General features: G+C 44.6%; 1 protein-coding gene across 20 annotated transcripts in view; it reads right to left on the reverse strand.

The window, feature by feature from the left end:
* Positions 1-314: 314 nt before the first annotated feature.
* The window catches only part of kifc3 (kinesin family member C3), a 39,599-nt gene continuing 23,604 nt past the window's right edge, over positions 315-16,309 (reverse strand). For 3 of the 20 annotated variants that reach the window (XM_051378737.1, XM_051378727.1, XM_051378729.1), the window contains exons 3-23: positions 15,676-15,821; positions 15,398-15,433; positions 15,069-15,216; positions 14,249-14,334; positions 13,938-14,003; positions 13,597-13,746; positions 12,446-12,727; positions 12,073-12,246; positions 11,369-11,455; positions 9,569-9,716; positions 9,355-9,485; positions 8,661-8,772; positions 7,846-8,027; positions 7,080-7,184; positions 6,819-6,949; positions 5,357-5,480; positions 4,690-4,819; positions 4,129-4,358; positions 3,772-3,918; positions 3,320-3,489; positions 2,818-3,233 (exon numbers count right to left, since the gene is read on the reverse strand). In XM_051378737.1, coding sequence (XP_051234697.1) covers positions 2,996-3,233; positions 3,320-3,489; positions 3,772-3,918; positions 4,129-4,358; positions 4,690-4,819; positions 5,357-5,480; positions 6,819-6,949; positions 7,080-7,184; positions 7,846-8,027; positions 8,661-8,772; positions 9,355-9,485; positions 9,569-9,716; positions 11,369-11,455; positions 12,073-12,246; positions 12,446-12,727; positions 13,597-13,746; positions 13,938-14,003; positions 14,249-14,334; positions 15,069-15,216; positions 15,398-15,433; positions 15,676-15,821 — 3,023 coding nt within the window. In that variant the 3' untranslated portion in view covers positions 2,818-2,995. Of the gene's footprint in view, positions 1,241-2,611; positions 2,659-2,682; positions 2,795-2,815; positions 3,286-3,319; positions 3,490-3,771; positions 3,919-4,128; positions 4,359-4,689; positions 4,820-5,356; positions 5,481-6,818; positions 6,950-7,079; positions 7,185-7,845; positions 8,028-8,660; positions 8,773-9,354; positions 9,486-9,568; positions 9,717-11,368; positions 11,456-12,072; positions 12,247-12,445; positions 12,728-13,596; positions 13,747-13,937; positions 14,004-14,248; positions 14,335-15,068; positions 15,217-15,397; positions 15,434-15,675; positions 15,822-16,309 lie in introns of those variants that run through there. The other 17 variants (XM_051378735.1, XM_051378736.1, XM_051378730.1 and 14 more) reach the window with 16 other exon arrangements.

Consider the following 16,309-nt stretch of genomic DNA (forward strand, 5'->3'; position numbering starts at 1 on the left):
TAGTTTAACTACATTAATCAATATTTATACAATTGACCATTAATTAGTCTTTATTCCCGTATCACAGATATTACGGCTGTTTCTGGTTAAATCATTTGATAAAGAAAGAAAAACCAAAGATTTAAGTTATAAATGATTTCAGTTCAATGACATCAGTCTGGAGCTGGAGGCAGGATGTGGTTAGCCTAGCTTAGCATAAGGCTAGAAGTTTAAAAATACAGAAAGCAACTAGAAACCGGTGTAAAGCTCAGTGACAGCTGTGGTTGAGGCTTACTGACTTTTATTAACCGTTACATATTAAATGGACCACAGAGATTGTTTGAGTGTTTATTAAAAAGGGAATACAAAAAAAAACCAACTGTAGAACTCTACAGCGGACACAAAGCAAGCAGACACAGCAGCTCATCGTTTCTAAGCATTCCTGTCACTACGACTACAGCTAACTACTCGCTCCACCTGCGCACACAGCTACAGGTGTGCTCCGCCCGAGGTCAAAGGTCACCTGCAGGTTCCCCAGACAACAGCAGGAGCACACCGGGGGAGAAACTGTCGAGGAAATTGAAGATTGAAGAACATCCACAGGAACGGAAAAACAACAATCGTGTACACGGGAGAAGACTTCCTCGTATTGCTCGCGTCTTATTGGACAGCTCGGTATCAGTGGAGTACCCTGATTGGATGAAGAGGACACAAAGACGACCTCCAGGAGGATTCAACATGACATTAATCTCAATTTCCATGAGATTGAATTCAGAAAATCTTAATTTTAATCTCAGAATTTTAAGATTAATTGTTCACGTGGCTTCAAAAAAAAAAAAAAAATATATATATAAATCTAAACAAAAAAAAAACAAGGTTAAAGCAAACATAAATAATAATATGCATATATTATAATCAGCCACATCTGGGATCCTGGGTTAGAAAATAATCTAGAAGTTAAAGTGCAACTTTATAAAGAAACAAGAAATACTGTGATTGGAAAGCGTATACTGGTTATACTGGGAGGTTCTCAGTCCAGGTGGGAGGAGCTTCAGTGGTTTTTAAACATCCGTCATCACGCAGAGAAGACGCAGAAATCCAAACATTTGGCCAAGAGTTAAGAGTCTGTTCAGAATAATCTGCCCGCTAAAGTTCCCATCAGTCTTTGCTCCTGCAGTGAGGAGGAGGAGGAGGAGGAGGAAGGGCGTTGGCAGACACCCCACGCTCCTCTGCATCTCTCAGGCCGTCAGCTTCAGTCGTCCTGCGGAGAGAACCAGACCATCAGTCAGCAGGGAGGAGACTTTCTGTCGGACCATGTCCACACTGCGGCAATAAATGTGAAAACTCTTTATCCACAGCGGCGCCGCGGTGCGGGGCGGTGCTGTGCGGTGCTGTGCGGGGCGGTGCTGGGCGGGGCGGGGCGGCGCTGTGCGGGGCGGCGCTGGGTGGGGCGGGGGGGGGGGCGGCGGCGCTACGAGCTGCACTACAGCGCCACCTTCAGGTCGGACTGTTTCAGGCTTTAGAGAGCGGGAACGACTAACAAACACCAACGTTTAATTAATGCTGTGGACAGAATAACAGCAGTGTGTATTTTCACCTTCAGTCAGCCGCCCTAAGCCCCGCCCCTTTTTGGAACCTTGGATATGCTACATGCTAGGCTAATCTATGTTGGAAAGACAACGGAGATGTTAGCTATTGTTTCTCGAACATTAACTATCGGCTGTAACTAGCTAACAATTAATGTACATTAGAGCAAACATTACCCACCCGCGTAGCTCATTTATATTTATCGTTGGGTAGCTAGTAACATTTGATAGCTAATGTTAGCAAAACAATTGCTAATCGATTTAGATGAGCTAGCATTTTGCTCAGAGAAAGTTAGCTATTTAGCTATACAACATTAGCTTACTGAAGATATGGTTCAACCCTTTTTTACTGAATCTGGACTGTTGCCACGGTTACTGAAGCATCAGGACTGTTGCTATGGTTACCCGTACTTTAAACAGATTTTTGTCACTATTTAAAGAAACAGTGTTTTCAGATTTATCAGTGTGGACATGAAGGCACCAATCCCACAATCCTCGGCGGGGGGGGGGATTCATCCACATTCATTCATTCACTCTGAAGTCACAAGGAAGACATTTTAAAGAGTAGGGTTAGCCTAGCTTAGCATACAGACTGGAAACAGGGTAAACTGCTAGCTTAGCTTAAAAAAAGGATAATGAACAAAAACAGAAACAATTAGCTTCAGCGCTAACGGCGCTAACGTCCTGAAGTCGTCGTCAACCAGCGGACTACAGGGTGGACTGTTGGCTAGCTGGTTAGCTGGTTGGCTAACAACCTGTGAATCAGACTTTCCCTTTGTTTCCGGTCTTTATGCTAAGCTAGGCTACGTACTGACAGAGAGATGAAACCTAAAATGTTGAACGTGTAATTTCCTTGTGACTTGAACTCGTCCAGGTTTCAAACAGGCGACACAAACAGCGCAGGCAGCCGGCCGCGGGCTCTGTGGGCCTGCAGGCGCACAGGCAGAAGCTCTGTGGTTAGAGGTGGGAAGTGTTAGGGGGGCGCCATGCCATGCTGAGCACTTCCATGCCAAGCTATCCACCAATCAGCATACACCCCCACCTACCTGCCCACCGTCCCCCACCAATGGGCTGCCTCTGTCTACCTGTCTGTCTGTAAACCAACCAATCAGACCACAGAATGAGGACACACAGGAAGATTTTATTCAGTTCCTACGTTTCCCATAATGCCGTCTGTCAGCAACCAGAGGCACTTCACTTCCTGTTAGACTTTTAGTTTGAAGGTTGAGCTGCAATGATCAGTTTATAATCAATTATTAGCAACAATGATTAGTAATCAATCAGCGCCAGACTGAAGGACGCGGTTATAATGTTCTCACGTAAAAACTGATATTTAAATAAACTGATTAAAAACATTCAGGATTTAATGATCAAACTATTAATTGATTTATTTATTAGTTACATCCACAGGTCGTACTGTCAGTGGTTCTCTACGTATTGATCAGAAACAGTAAAGCAGAAGCTGTGAAACAATCAATAATCAGAGTGATTGACTCTAAACCAACATTACACTGAATCCATGAGAGAAGCAGACACATATACCTGTGTGTATACAGGTGTGTGTGTCTGTACCTGTGGGTGTGTATACAGGTGTGTGTGTCTGTACCTGTGGGTGTGTATACAGGTGTGTGTGTCTGTACCTGTAGGTGTGTATACAGGTGTGTGTGTCTGTACCTGTGGGTGTGTATACAGGTGTGTGTGTCTGTACCTGTACCTGTACCTGTAGGTGTGTATACAGGTGTGTGTGTCTGTACCTGTACCTGTAGGTGTGTGTACAGGTGTGTGTGTCTGTACCTGTGGACAGCTGGGACTGGGACCTCCTGCGGGAGCTGCTGGGAGTTCTTGAGGCGGAGGAGAGGGTGGAGCCGGCGCTGCTGGCCCGAGAGATTGGGAGAGGGACGGGAGTCACCGGGGGGGAGTCCAGCTGAGGAAAGGTCAAAGGTCGACATGAAATATAAAAATCATCAATATTTGTTTTATTTATTGTCTTTTTTTTTTTTTACTTCATATTAAAATATTTTACCAAAAATATTATCACTTTGTTTTAATTTATATTATGTCATTAATGAATATTCTATATTTAACTATTATTTGTTCGGAGCATTTTAGAGCCAATATTAAATATTGTTGCCGACAGGAGTTTAAGAAAAACAATAAAACAAATCAGTAAATATGCTGTAGTGACGTCACTAACGGCGCCCGTTACCTCAACGCTGTCATGCGTCGGCGAGGATGAGGTGGACGAGTTTTCGTGTCTCCTGGAGGACGAAGAGCTCAGCTCGACGCTGCGGACGCGCTGAGCGAACTTCAGTGAGCAGACCGACTCACTAATGTTGGTCGGCAGTGGAGACACCTGCAGACCACAGAGAGGGAATCAATCAGCACGTCGATCAATCGATCAGCACGTCGATCAATCGATCAGCACGTCGATCAATCGATCAGCACGTCGATCAGCAAATATAAAAACGAAAAAAAAAACTCTTTTTAGACTCTTAATAAATGGGCAGATTAATTGATAATGGATTTGTAGAATCCAGTCCTGTAGTCCCGGTCCTGGTCTCACCTGGACCATCATGAGGGTCTTGCTGTCCCCATTCAGGGAGTCCTGCAGCAGGTAGGTGAGGCGGGAGTTTCGAAAGGGGATGTGGGAGTGTTTGCTACGCAGGGCATTGATGACATCTCCGAGCGCCGACAGAGATTTGTTGATGCACTGAGCTTCTCGGAGACGACTGCCCTCTGCCCCCGACTTGGCGATCCTCTCCGAGCCCGCCAGGTCCACCAAGTTCAGCTTACCTGCAACCAAAATCACCAAAAACCATCAAAACCGCATTCCACCACAGGGCTCTGTGCTGGGTCCTTCACTGTTCACACATTAACTATATCGTCACCATAATATCAACTGTTACGCAGATGATACGGTTTTATATGTGAAACATATTCAATGCTTCAACTCAAAAACAAAACTGGGAGATTTTAAGGTGGTAATAAAGTTAAGAGGAAACATGAATTCATAAAGTTAAACAAGACTAAAGGCTAAAACACACCAAATGAGACGTGTGTGTGTGTGTGTGTGTGTGTGTGTGTGTGTTAAGGTATGCGTTAATGTATGTAGTTGTTTGTGTACCCTGTGTGCGGTTCCCGGTAGCAGAGTTGAATCCAGACACGGTGATGATGAGCAGAGCGTGTGAGCGAGAGCTGTGTTCGTTGAGGTTGGTGCAGGCTGTCGCTCTGTTCATGTGACCCAACTCAAACACCTGAGGACAGGTACAGACACACACACACACACACAGTCAGAGGTAAACATACAGTTCATTCTTTCTACTTACATGTATCATCTGCAGAGCTGAAAATAATCATTTCTTCTTCTTCTTGATAAATCAACTTATTATTTGCTCTCAAAAATGTCTAAGGTCCATTAACTAATCGACTAATTGACTGTTTCAGCTCTGATTAAGTTTTTATTTCCTCTCAGAAAGTGAAGATTGACAAACGAGTAGTGAGTAAGTACTCACCTATTCAGAACTGCCTACCCCACTTAACCATCTACATTGTCTTTTCTTATCTGTTTCTTATTTCTTGCTGTTTTTTTTTTTTTGTTTTTTTTTTTGGTTGTACGGTGTCCTCGAGTGCCCAGAGAGGCGCCTCTAATAATTTAATGTATTATTATTATTATTATTACGTTGAATGAAAACAGTTTGAACGTCTCAGAAGGTTTCAGACAAATACCAGACACCGGCTGCTGACTGCAGGTGTTTTACACTGAAAGGACGAGTGGAGCAGGATGTCCTCACCCGGTTGATGTCCTCGGGGCTCTGGACGGTGAACTCTGTCAGTCCGGGGACGTAGAGCTGTCCGCTGCCGTCAGGGTTCATCTTGATGTCCAGCTTGTCGGTGGGATTCTCCCCTAGCAGGTTCCTGATGGACAGCAGAGAAGTTTACAAACTGCAGACTCTGACTCAGGGCTGAAACAACCCGTCACACTTCTAGTTCCTTGACTGTTTACCATCCACTGTTTAGATCTTGGTGCTTTTTAACTCTAGATTTGAACCGGATGAAGGATTTTAGTCATCGGACGTCTGGATCTTAAGTTATCAGAGAAACAAGCTGAGCTAACATTAGCAGCAGCTCGGCTCGCAGCCCCTCCGGGACGTCCTTTGTCTGTCCAACAGCGTGGGAGAAGCAGTGATTGTTAAGGTGGAACTGCTTTATTCAGTGTGTTTAAGGTGGAACTGCTTTATTCAGTGTGTTTAAGGTGGAACTGCTTTATTCAGTGTGTTTAGTGGTTTTAATCAGCGGGTCTGTTTGTGTTGGAGAGGAGGAGACCTCTGTGGATCATTGGGCTCCCGGTAGAAACCTCCTGAACCATGAACACTGAAGGAATCCTAACCGGGAGAAGCTGACTGCAATGACGCCAATGGTGGTGAAGACAACAACTCCCATGATCCCACACTGCTTCACCACCTCATCAAACATCATTGTTTGTTATTGTTTGGATGTGAGAGACCCCTAGTTATAGACTATATGTGACTATAATAATATAATTAAAATAGCAACAAACCAGAGTTGTTGATTGTTAGAACAACTAACAAACAGGTTTTGTCCCCAATAATTAGCTAACATTACATTAGTGCCTACATGTGCTCACATCTACTGCAGATAATCATGTCTTCCAGACTCATCATTATGGTTTATGGGGACCAATAATAGGAGTTGGTGATTGTTGGGACAGCAGAAAGAATAACAAAGACGGTTTTGGTGAGTTTATTTAGATCCTGTCGTGTTTTATTATCCGCAAGGTAAAATGACTGGTTTTCTGAATGGTGTCTGGTGGGTTGTACTTTAAGATTTTAAAATAAGTAAGCTGGAAATATTAAAAAGTCAGCCAACTCATGAAGCCAACGTTAGCTTAGCTTCACCTCCAGTGACAGTAAATTCTATTTTCTCTGTTTTAAATGTAGTTTTTTGTGAGGAACAGATGAAGCTCCATTAAACTGATCTGACTGATAATCTGAGAGTTTAATCTCAGAGTTCTGGGAACATTTCTGCAGAAACTGTCCATCCAACATCCAGATGTTGAGTCATCAAAGGCTTTAAACAGATGTTCTGTTACACAACAGCTGGCAGACAGCTGGAGCTAAACTGATGACATTTAATATGATCCACCTTTACATAACTGCTCTGAAACTGCCATCACCGTGGTAACCGGTAATCCGTCCAGTAGTTGTTAAGAATTAATGATGCGAAGCGTCTCACCGCAGCGTCTCGTTGTAGATCTCCACCATGCTGACGGTGATCTTGTAGTCCCAGTCCGGAGCTTTCTCCGTAACCTCGGAGAACAGCAGGCGGAGAGCTCGCTGGTTGATGCCTGGGTCGTCCACCACGCCCTGAACGCACACGCACACGCACACACACACACACACACACACACACACACACACACACACACACACACGTGTAAATAAAGGACCGACAGTCGATATAAAACCACATTACTGAGAAACAAACTCCTCCGACCTCCATTGTGTACGTTTTCCCCGATCCGGTCTGTCCGTAGGCGAAGATGCAGACATTAAAGCCGTCGATACAGGAAGTGACCAGAGACTGGACCTCCTGGAACACCTGGTGGACCAATCAGAGTGACCGTTTACTCATCTGGATAATACACCAGAAGAAACACTGAATGGAGCGAAGATGAGCGCTGATCCCTTATTGTTTTTTTTTGTTATTGCTGCCTGCTTTAATTTATTTTATTTAGTTTTTAGTTCAACTTTATAACATTATACCTGTAAAATGGGTTGTATTGTATTTTATTTCAATTTTTTATCTTGAATTCTATTTTTGAATCTACTTCATTTAATTTTTATTCCATTCTGTCTCAACACCTGTGAAGCACTTTGAAATGCAAATAAAGTTTGATTGACTGATTCAACCCCTAGACCCGCCTACACTGTCACACTGTCACATTCATCTATCATTAAGGCCTCATCTGGGGCGGGTTGTACCAGCTGGTCTTCACTAATCCTGGTCCAAACTGCTACAGAGTGTAAAACACATCGTTGTTAAAGATATTCCTTGTTAACGGCAGATAAAAGTCATCAGACCGTCACACACAGTTACTTTTTACTGAATGTCATTAATTTCCACCTTTATTGCTTTAACACGCACTGAAAGAAGGAATCAGTAACGAGAGGCCTGGATGCAACCGGCGTAACGACCAAGTCGGACTTAGAAGTTACTCAGTTTCTGAGTGTTTTGTCACTTCCTGCGAGGAGGCACCCACCTCTTCCTGCGTGGCCTGAGGGGCGAAGACTTTGTCCAGTTCAAAGGTCATGATCTTGCCCTTGTTGGAGAGGTAGAGGACAGCGTCGTCCTCCGAGTCGAAGCTCAGCATGGTTCTGGCGTCGGCGGAGTCCTGCTCCTCCTGACTGACAGGCCGGACGCGACAGAAAACACGGATGTTACCTTGGACACAGAGAGCGGGAACACGGGGGGATTTCAGACCAGAACAGGACGTATCGACTTTTCACCAACTGGTTTTCTATTAATTTCTATTATAAATATCTGTGAATACTCTGATTCTCTCTGGAAGTTTGGAGATTTTAACAACATTCAGGGAAGTTTTCAACAGGTTAAAAAAAATGTTTTTGCTTTATTTTCTTCTTAATTAATTTAAACCTTTGAAACATGCAAACAATAAGAAATACAGATTGAATTTAAACACTCAGACTAGTTAATGTCTTAACACTAAGGTCAAATCGGTCATGATTTTAATGCCATGAAAATGACTCAAAGAAAATATGTTTAATAAGCACATAACTACTGTTCTAGTAGTTACTGCAGTTAGCCTCTGGATGGCAGTGTTAATCGTATAAACCTCAAAATGGATTCAAAATCAATCGAAATCTGACACTATAGGTCACTTCTGGTTAAAAAATGGATTCAGCGTCCTCAATAACCCCAAACCTGCTATATTGTCCCAATCAGCCAATCAGCTGCTGAGATATTGTTCATAAAGCTGATTATTAATGCTAATGATGCTAATGATGCTAACTGGAGGAAATACTGGATAAAAACAGAGTGAAGGCAGTTTCAGACCTTTGAGTCGGACCAGCTCGTTGTGACATTTCTTCCTTAGGTTCATCTCTCGCTTGTATTTACGAAGCAGCTCCTGATTGGTGCTGCTCACCTCGCTGATCACCTGACAGATCTGACACACACACACACACACACACACACACACACACACACACACACACACACACACACACACACACACAATAAGAAACAATAAGAATAAGAGAAACATACTTTCAGGACCTTCATATAAAATGTTATATGTTGAAAATAACCAACTCAAACTGAAATGACTTTAAAAGGAGCAGGGTGTAAAATATTCATGAAAAGAGGTAACAGCTGCAACGTCTGTATAGTCTGCTGATAAACCAAACTCCACTCAGAAAACAAGCATTTTTAAAGTGGTTTGTTCTCACTCACAGGCCGACAGAGTCAGCATCATACTGATCGGTTTATTGACGTGAAATCACAGAAACAGCTGATTATTTTGGGTTCAGATGATTCAGAATTAACACTTCTTGCTGCCGTATTGTAACTCAGCATTATTATTATATTATATTATATATCTGAGGACACTCAGTCACTGAATTGAGGGAGGGAGGAGGTGAAATGCTGCCCCCTACTGTTGGAGCACTGCTCCATTAATGCATCCTCACAATGATCATAAACTGGCTCCTGAGACACAGCTGCTGGTGTACTGAATGTGCTCACTCACCTCCTGCTTGGCCTCAGTGATAGCTTTGTCCAGCATGAAGGGGAAGTCCTGCACCTGCCTCTTCAGACAGTTGTAGTCGCAGGTGAGAGTCCTGAGGGCCGGCTGCAGACTCAGCAGGTTCATACGCACCCCTGAAACACAACAACGACACTCTGAGCACGCCGAGTCCAAACACACCGTGACACAGGAAGGCAAATGGGAAACAGCGTCTGACCCGCCAGGTTCTCGTGGACGGCCTTCATCTCGCTCTCGGCTCGAATGAACGCCTCCTCGATCACGCGGTTCTTCTCCTCCTCCAGGTTCTGCATCTCCGCCTCTAGCTGGCCCTGAGCTCGCTCCATCTCCCCTTCGTACACCAGGATCTGGAGGGAGGGGTCAGACAGACATGATCTGAGACCAGAGGACAGACTGATGGAGGTCATCAGCAGGTAGATCAACAGTGTACTGCTGCTGATAAGAGGAGGAGTTATTATCCTGTCTCACAGTATAACAGTATAACAACCACCACCACCCTGTTAACAGCAGAGTCACATGGTGTCTCTCTCCCTCTGCCTGTGTTGTATCGCAGCCTCTCTGTGGTTTGTTTCCATAGCCGGTCTGCTCCGACTGAAACTGCTGTTTTTATCATCTACGTCGGTGAATTAAGGATTTATTTCCACCAAACCAGAGTTGGTGATTGTTGGAAACACTAACAGAGACGCTTTTAATCAGTTTTATTCTGTTTCTGTCCACTTTGATGAAGTTACGATGATCTGAAGGTAAAATGAGTGTTTTTATGAATGGAGTCTGGTGGAGAGTGATAGTGATATTACGGCTGTTTCTGATAGACAAAAGGTCAGTTTCAGAAGATTACGTTCACAATAATCTAATTTAAAACATCATACACATCAACACAAACAACAGCTACTACAATAAGCCAGCTAATCCCACAGGAGAACACACAGGTAAATCTGATCACACAGGTGTACAAGGTTCAGGAGGCGGAGCCTGAAAAACAGGAAGGCTACATTCACACAACAGATCGCTCAAAGATTTTAAACTTTACCACATTTAGAAAAGAACACGGACATCAGTCAGCATGTGTTTCACCTAGCTTAGCATAATACCTGGAAGCAGGGGGAAACTGTTAGCTTAGCTTCCAACAACTCTGATTCAGAAACAGGATATTGTAGCTTAGCAGCAGTTAGCGTCAAAGTCAAAATGCACTACTTCATCATATCATCTCATTTTCTTGTTTCTTTAACAAATTCAGTCTAAATAATAAATATAAGGAGCTTTACGTCGTCTAGTTTGTTTGAAGGAAACAAGATAGCTAGCTCGTTTGCTAACTGGCTAATCTGCTAGCAGGTAATTTGATTTGCTACGATTCGCGTCAACAGTGAAATATTAATAAATAAATAAATATGAACACTAATACGGTCACTGCAGTGGCCTTAAATACTTTGTAAAACAGCCTATAAGCTAATTGTGCTATGTCTGTGTAACAGCTGGTTGACTGCTGACTAGCTGGTTAGCTAACAGTTTCCTCCTTTCTTCCTTACAGTCTTTGTGCTAAGCTAAGCTACATAGAGGCCACACTGAAGAAGGAGATAACAGAATAAATCAGCTTTAATGGTAGCAGTGTGAACGCAGCCTTAATGGTGGGAAACAACGGGGAGCACTGGGAGAGAGTCACTGGGTTCATATAACAGACTGGAGGGTCTGACAGGCTCCAAAGCTTCCCAGTAAAACCAGTTTAACCAGTTAGGAAACCTTCCAAACTATTTCATGTCTTACTTTCAAACTAATTCACAACAATTCACCAGTCGCCTTCAGGTTTTATAGGCCCAGAATGATCAGTATGAATCATTCATTAATAATATAATCATTGATAATCTGGTCCTGATGGAGTTATTGAGTATTGTAGTTCATTTGGCAGCTTTAGAGCCTGAGCTCTCAGTCAGTCTCACTCGCTGTGACCTCTGAACCTCAGGGATGTCACATGGTCAGGGGAGTGGAGGGGGGTGGGGCCAACCTTGGACAACCTGCGAACCATCTCGCCGTTGCCCCTGCCGACGGCCTTGGACAGGAAGCCGCACAGGCGGCCGCGATCGGTGAGCAGCTGCAGCCGAGCGCATGCAGAGAGAAGAAGAGTAACCGTAGAGGTGAGGGGTTAAACTGGTCACACGCTTTGACCCAAGACAGGAAGCATGATGGGAAATCAGGGTCCAGGTCAAACATGGCTGCTGAGATTGTTGGTGAACTGTCGCTGGTCGCATGAAGCAACGTGTTGAGTCCAGAACTGATTGAGAGTTAACTGCAGGTTCAGGTGTGTGTTAATCTGTCCGATTGTTTCACACACACATTAAAGTGATTAAAGTCGGGATGGATTCAACAAGTGGAACGTTACTGAAATATCAAAAAGGAACTTTCTGACATCAAAAGTCAAAAATGTGTCGTTGGAAGGTAAAGTGTATTTCTGTCTCTTCGGGGGGACGCTAACAGTTTCCCCCTGCTTCCAGTCTTTGTGCTAAGCTAACACATCTGGACAGAGAACAAGAGGAACAGTTGCTTCATGCAGCCAGCTGCAGACTCCCTGAGCGAGGTTAGCTGTTTGGGACTCAGACAGACAGACAGACAGACAGACAGACGTTCAGCAGACAGACATACAGACATACAGGTGTACAGGTGTTCAGTGGACAGACAGACAGACAGACAGACAGACAGACGTGTTGTTACCTGTGTCCTGAGCTGAGCACAGGTCCTCTGTGACTCGTGCAGCTGTGTCTCAAGCTCCCTCAGCAGCTGCCTCTGCACAGACAGCTGCTCCTGCAGGCCGGCGTTCTTCGTCTGCAGCTCGGCCAGAGCTTTCTGAGAGTCAGCTGACTCCACCTCCACAGTGTGAGTCACATACTGGAGGACAAACAAACAAACTCAATGAAAATACTAACTGTACAAACATGCAGAGCTGTGTGAGTGTGTGAGAGGAATATATTTAGTGAGTTACTGTGAAACAAATATCAACATATATCTGTGTTAAGGACAATATCGGCCCTCCAAAGTTATTGATTGTTGAGAGCCTCTAACCAGTCTCTAACCAGCCTCTCCCCACCTTGACTCTGGGGGGCGTTGCTGCCTGCCTGGCGAGCTCCTCCTCACACTCCTGCAGTCGGAGGGAGAGTTTCTGCTCGGCCTCCTTCTGCCTCCTCCTCGCCTCCTCCAGCTGCCTGCGGCCGTCGTCCAGCTGCCGGGTCGACTCGTCCAGCTGCCGGCGGAGACTCTCGGCTCTGGAGCTTTTCTCCAGCAGCTCTCGCTCCAGCTCAGCCAGCCGTCGCTCCCTCTGCCGGGCCTGGCTCTCCCAGCGAGACACCTCCCTCCGCAGGGACTCGGCATCCTGTGGACGGAGGCGGGGTTTAAGTGAGACACCTTCACCTGGACTCCAAAGCCAGCTCCAAACCCCTACCAGTATATCTACCTGTGTATCTACCTGTTCATCTGTCTACCTGTATATCTACCTGTGCATCTGTCTACCTGTATATCTACCTGTGTATCTACCTGTGTATCTACCTGTGTATCTACCTGTTTATCTATCTACCTGTATATCTATCTACCTGTATATCTATCTACCTGTATATCTACCTGTTCATCTGTCTACCTGTATATCTACCTGTTTATCTACCTGTTCATCTACCTACCTGTATATCTACCTGTATATCTACCTGTGTATCTACCTGTGTATCTACCTGTATATCTATCTACCTGTATATCTATCTACCTGTATATCTATCTACCTGTATATCTACCTGTTCATCTGTCTACCTGTATATCTACCTGTTCATCTGTCTACCTGTATATCTACCTGTATATCTACCTGTATATCTACCTGTTCATCTGTCTACCTGTATATCTACCTGTATATCTACCTGTATATCTATCTACCTGTATATCTATCTACCTGTGTATCTACCTGTGTATCTACCTGTGTATCTACCTGTATATCTATCTACCTGTATATCTATCTACCTGTATATCTACCTGTTCATCTATCTACCTGTATATCTACCTGTTCATCTATCTACCTGTATATCTACCTGTATATCTACCTGTTCATCTGTCTACCTGTATATCTACCTGTATATCTACCTGTATATCTATCTACCTGTATATCTACCTGTATATCTACCTGTGTATCTACCTGTATATCTATCTACCTGTATATCTACCTGTATATCTATCTACCTGTATATCTACCTGTATATCTACCTGGCTGTGAGGGCAGTGGCTGCAGCTGCAGGTCTCTGCAGCAGCGTCGAGGCTCTGAAGCTCTGAGCTCCTGCATGACTTCAGCTCCTGCTTCAGACGCTGGTTCTCCACCACCAGCAGCTCCAGCTGCTTCTCCAGGTCTGTCGCCCCCTGTAGGACAGGAGGACACAATCATTTAAACACCTTTATAATAACAACCACGTTCTGTCACCAGTATTATCAGGTAATAACGTCAGTGTTCTGTGTCTGCTTCCATGTGACGCCCTAACACGGCTGTAATGTGCGACGGTGTGAGAGTTTTTCCCAGGGTTCCTCAGGAATGTGGTCCAGCAGGGTCTCACCAGTTCAGAGCGAAGTCTCTCCACCTCCTGAGTCTGATCCAACAGCTTCTCCTCCAGCTCCTCCACCTGCAAACACAGCACCACCACAGTGAACTAAATATACCTCCTCCAACCTGTCAGCTGTAATTATATCTCTTTATTCTTTACATTCAGTGACGCATCACCTGTGCTTGTTCTGTGACACGCCCTCAGGTTCACACAAACCCAGCTCAGACTCTACTGATGGTTTCACAACCTGATCCATGTGACCATGTAAACATGCTAACATAAGTGTTTCCTGTACAGGTGTGATGCATTTACTGTAGACGTACCTGTGTGCGCAGCCGAGTAACGAGCTGCTCTTCTTCTGGACAGCTGAGACGATCTGAAGGTTCACCTGGCTGTAACACCCTCACTCCTACAGACACACACAGGGTTACTGTCAGCGGTTCTGAGTACGGTTTGATCGTTTCCACGAAAATAAATTAGCAGAACTGTAAATAAAATCGTTGGTTCTCTTCAAAGCCACCAGACTCCATTGATAAAAACACTAATTTTACTTGTCAGAGTTTCTGGTCGAAATTAGTGTTTTTATTAAAGGTTTATTAAATCAGTTCTCTGTCAGAAAGGTCCAACAGCGAGGTCAAATATTCTAAATACAGCTACTAATAAACTGATAGAGAGTTTTAAATAGGCAGACAGTGTTTGTCTGTCCATTTTTTTTCTTTAAGAACAACATCGATCTATTTGAGCGACCATAAACAAAACAGGGATTCAGAGAGTTTCTGGTCCAGAGTAGAAATTCACTTCCTGCCCTCCGTCTGCAGTCCGTGCCACAGGAACACAGTTTGTGATGTTGAGTGCAAAGAATTGATTTCTGAGGCTGATATTGATACTTCTGATGCTGCGTTCCCACCTAACACAAATTTAGGTAAGTAGATTAACTACAAAGTCGATGCAAACACTCAAACAGTCGTGAGTCGTTTATCTCGGCCTCAAACCGCTGCAGTGAGACAGATTAAAGGGCGACACTAGTTATTAGTCAGAGCTCTGTGGTTGATGTTTCTCTATCAATGTGTTCTCCCATATATCAGTCTGCTCCGATAACAAACTTCACAGACATGATGTGTATGGACCACCAGCTGTTCTCACCGTTGGGCGCGGCGGACGTCTGAATGCTTCCACCAACGCTCGTCTTCTCCTGAACGCTGTGCTGCTGCAGCTGCTGGAGCAGCAGGTGACGAGTGACTTCCTCAGAGCGAAGACGAGCCTGAAACTCACACACTTTGTCCTGTAGAGTCTGAACACACAGAAACACGGAGAGTGAGCCGCACGCATTCAGTCAGGCGGACTAAAGAGCTGTTTCTAAGAGGAAACCGCAAACACATCTACCGCTCTATGAAAGTGCAGGTAGAGAGGGATGAAAACACAGGAAAGAAAAGGAAGAAGCTCTGAGACTGAGACAGAATGAAGGTTTTTACGTTGGCAGGAGTCCACCAGCAGGACCAGGTGACCCTCTGCAGGTGGAGGACAGCGTGGAAAAATGGAAACAGGAGGACAGAAGACAAATGAACAGAGGTGGACGATGAGACAATGAGACGATGAGAGAATGAACATGAACATATGTGCGACTGAATATCCTGCGTCCTTTTTAAGCCAGTTAACACTACGTGATTTTAGTTTAGAGATGACGTTTTGTCTCCACTTTTAGTTTAGAGATGACGTTTTGTCTCCACTATAAATTTAATTTGTGTGTTACCTGGATGAGCAGCTGCTGGCTGGGTGCGTTTGTTTCGGTCAGCTCTGCAGTCAGAGAGGGGCGCTGTGAGAAGGCGGCGGTGGGCAGAGACAGGAAGGAGCCGTCGTCTTCACCATCACTCATCAGGAAGTCCACTGAGCTCGCTACTGACACACAGGAGGGATTCATTCAGTCATCTGGTCTTATAAATTGGGCGCGAGCAGCTCTGGTGTCTGCTGGATTTTAGCCGTTAGCTCGACCGGTTGTTATCAACTGATCAGTAAACTCAGCTAATGAATAAAAATGGAGGACACCAGTTGGATAATCAGGACAGACTCAGAGAGAGAGAGTGGGGACGTGTTTGCACTGACCAACAAATGAACACAAATCTGCACAGAAATAAACTCCATTAAGTCCACATGTCGAAACCTCCACATTCCTCCTGATCTACATGTGTATGTTAATCCCTTCAGGACAAAATGAGCAGAGTCTTTAATCAGATTTGTAAGTGATCAGTGATTATTGAGGTCGAAGCAACAAACAACCCGAATTCCTGCTCCTGAAACACACTCCTCCTGTTCCTGAACCAGCAGCACTCCTCCTGAATACCATGGAAACCAGTCCGACCAGATAACAGCTGACAGATAGTGATACT

Source organism: Dicentrarchus labrax, unplaced genomic scaffold, assembly GCF_905237075.1.
Source record: "Dicentrarchus labrax unplaced genomic scaffold, dlabrax2021, whole genome shotgun sequence".
NCBI lineage: Eukaryota > Metazoa > Chordata > Actinopteri > Moronidae > Dicentrarchus > Dicentrarchus labrax.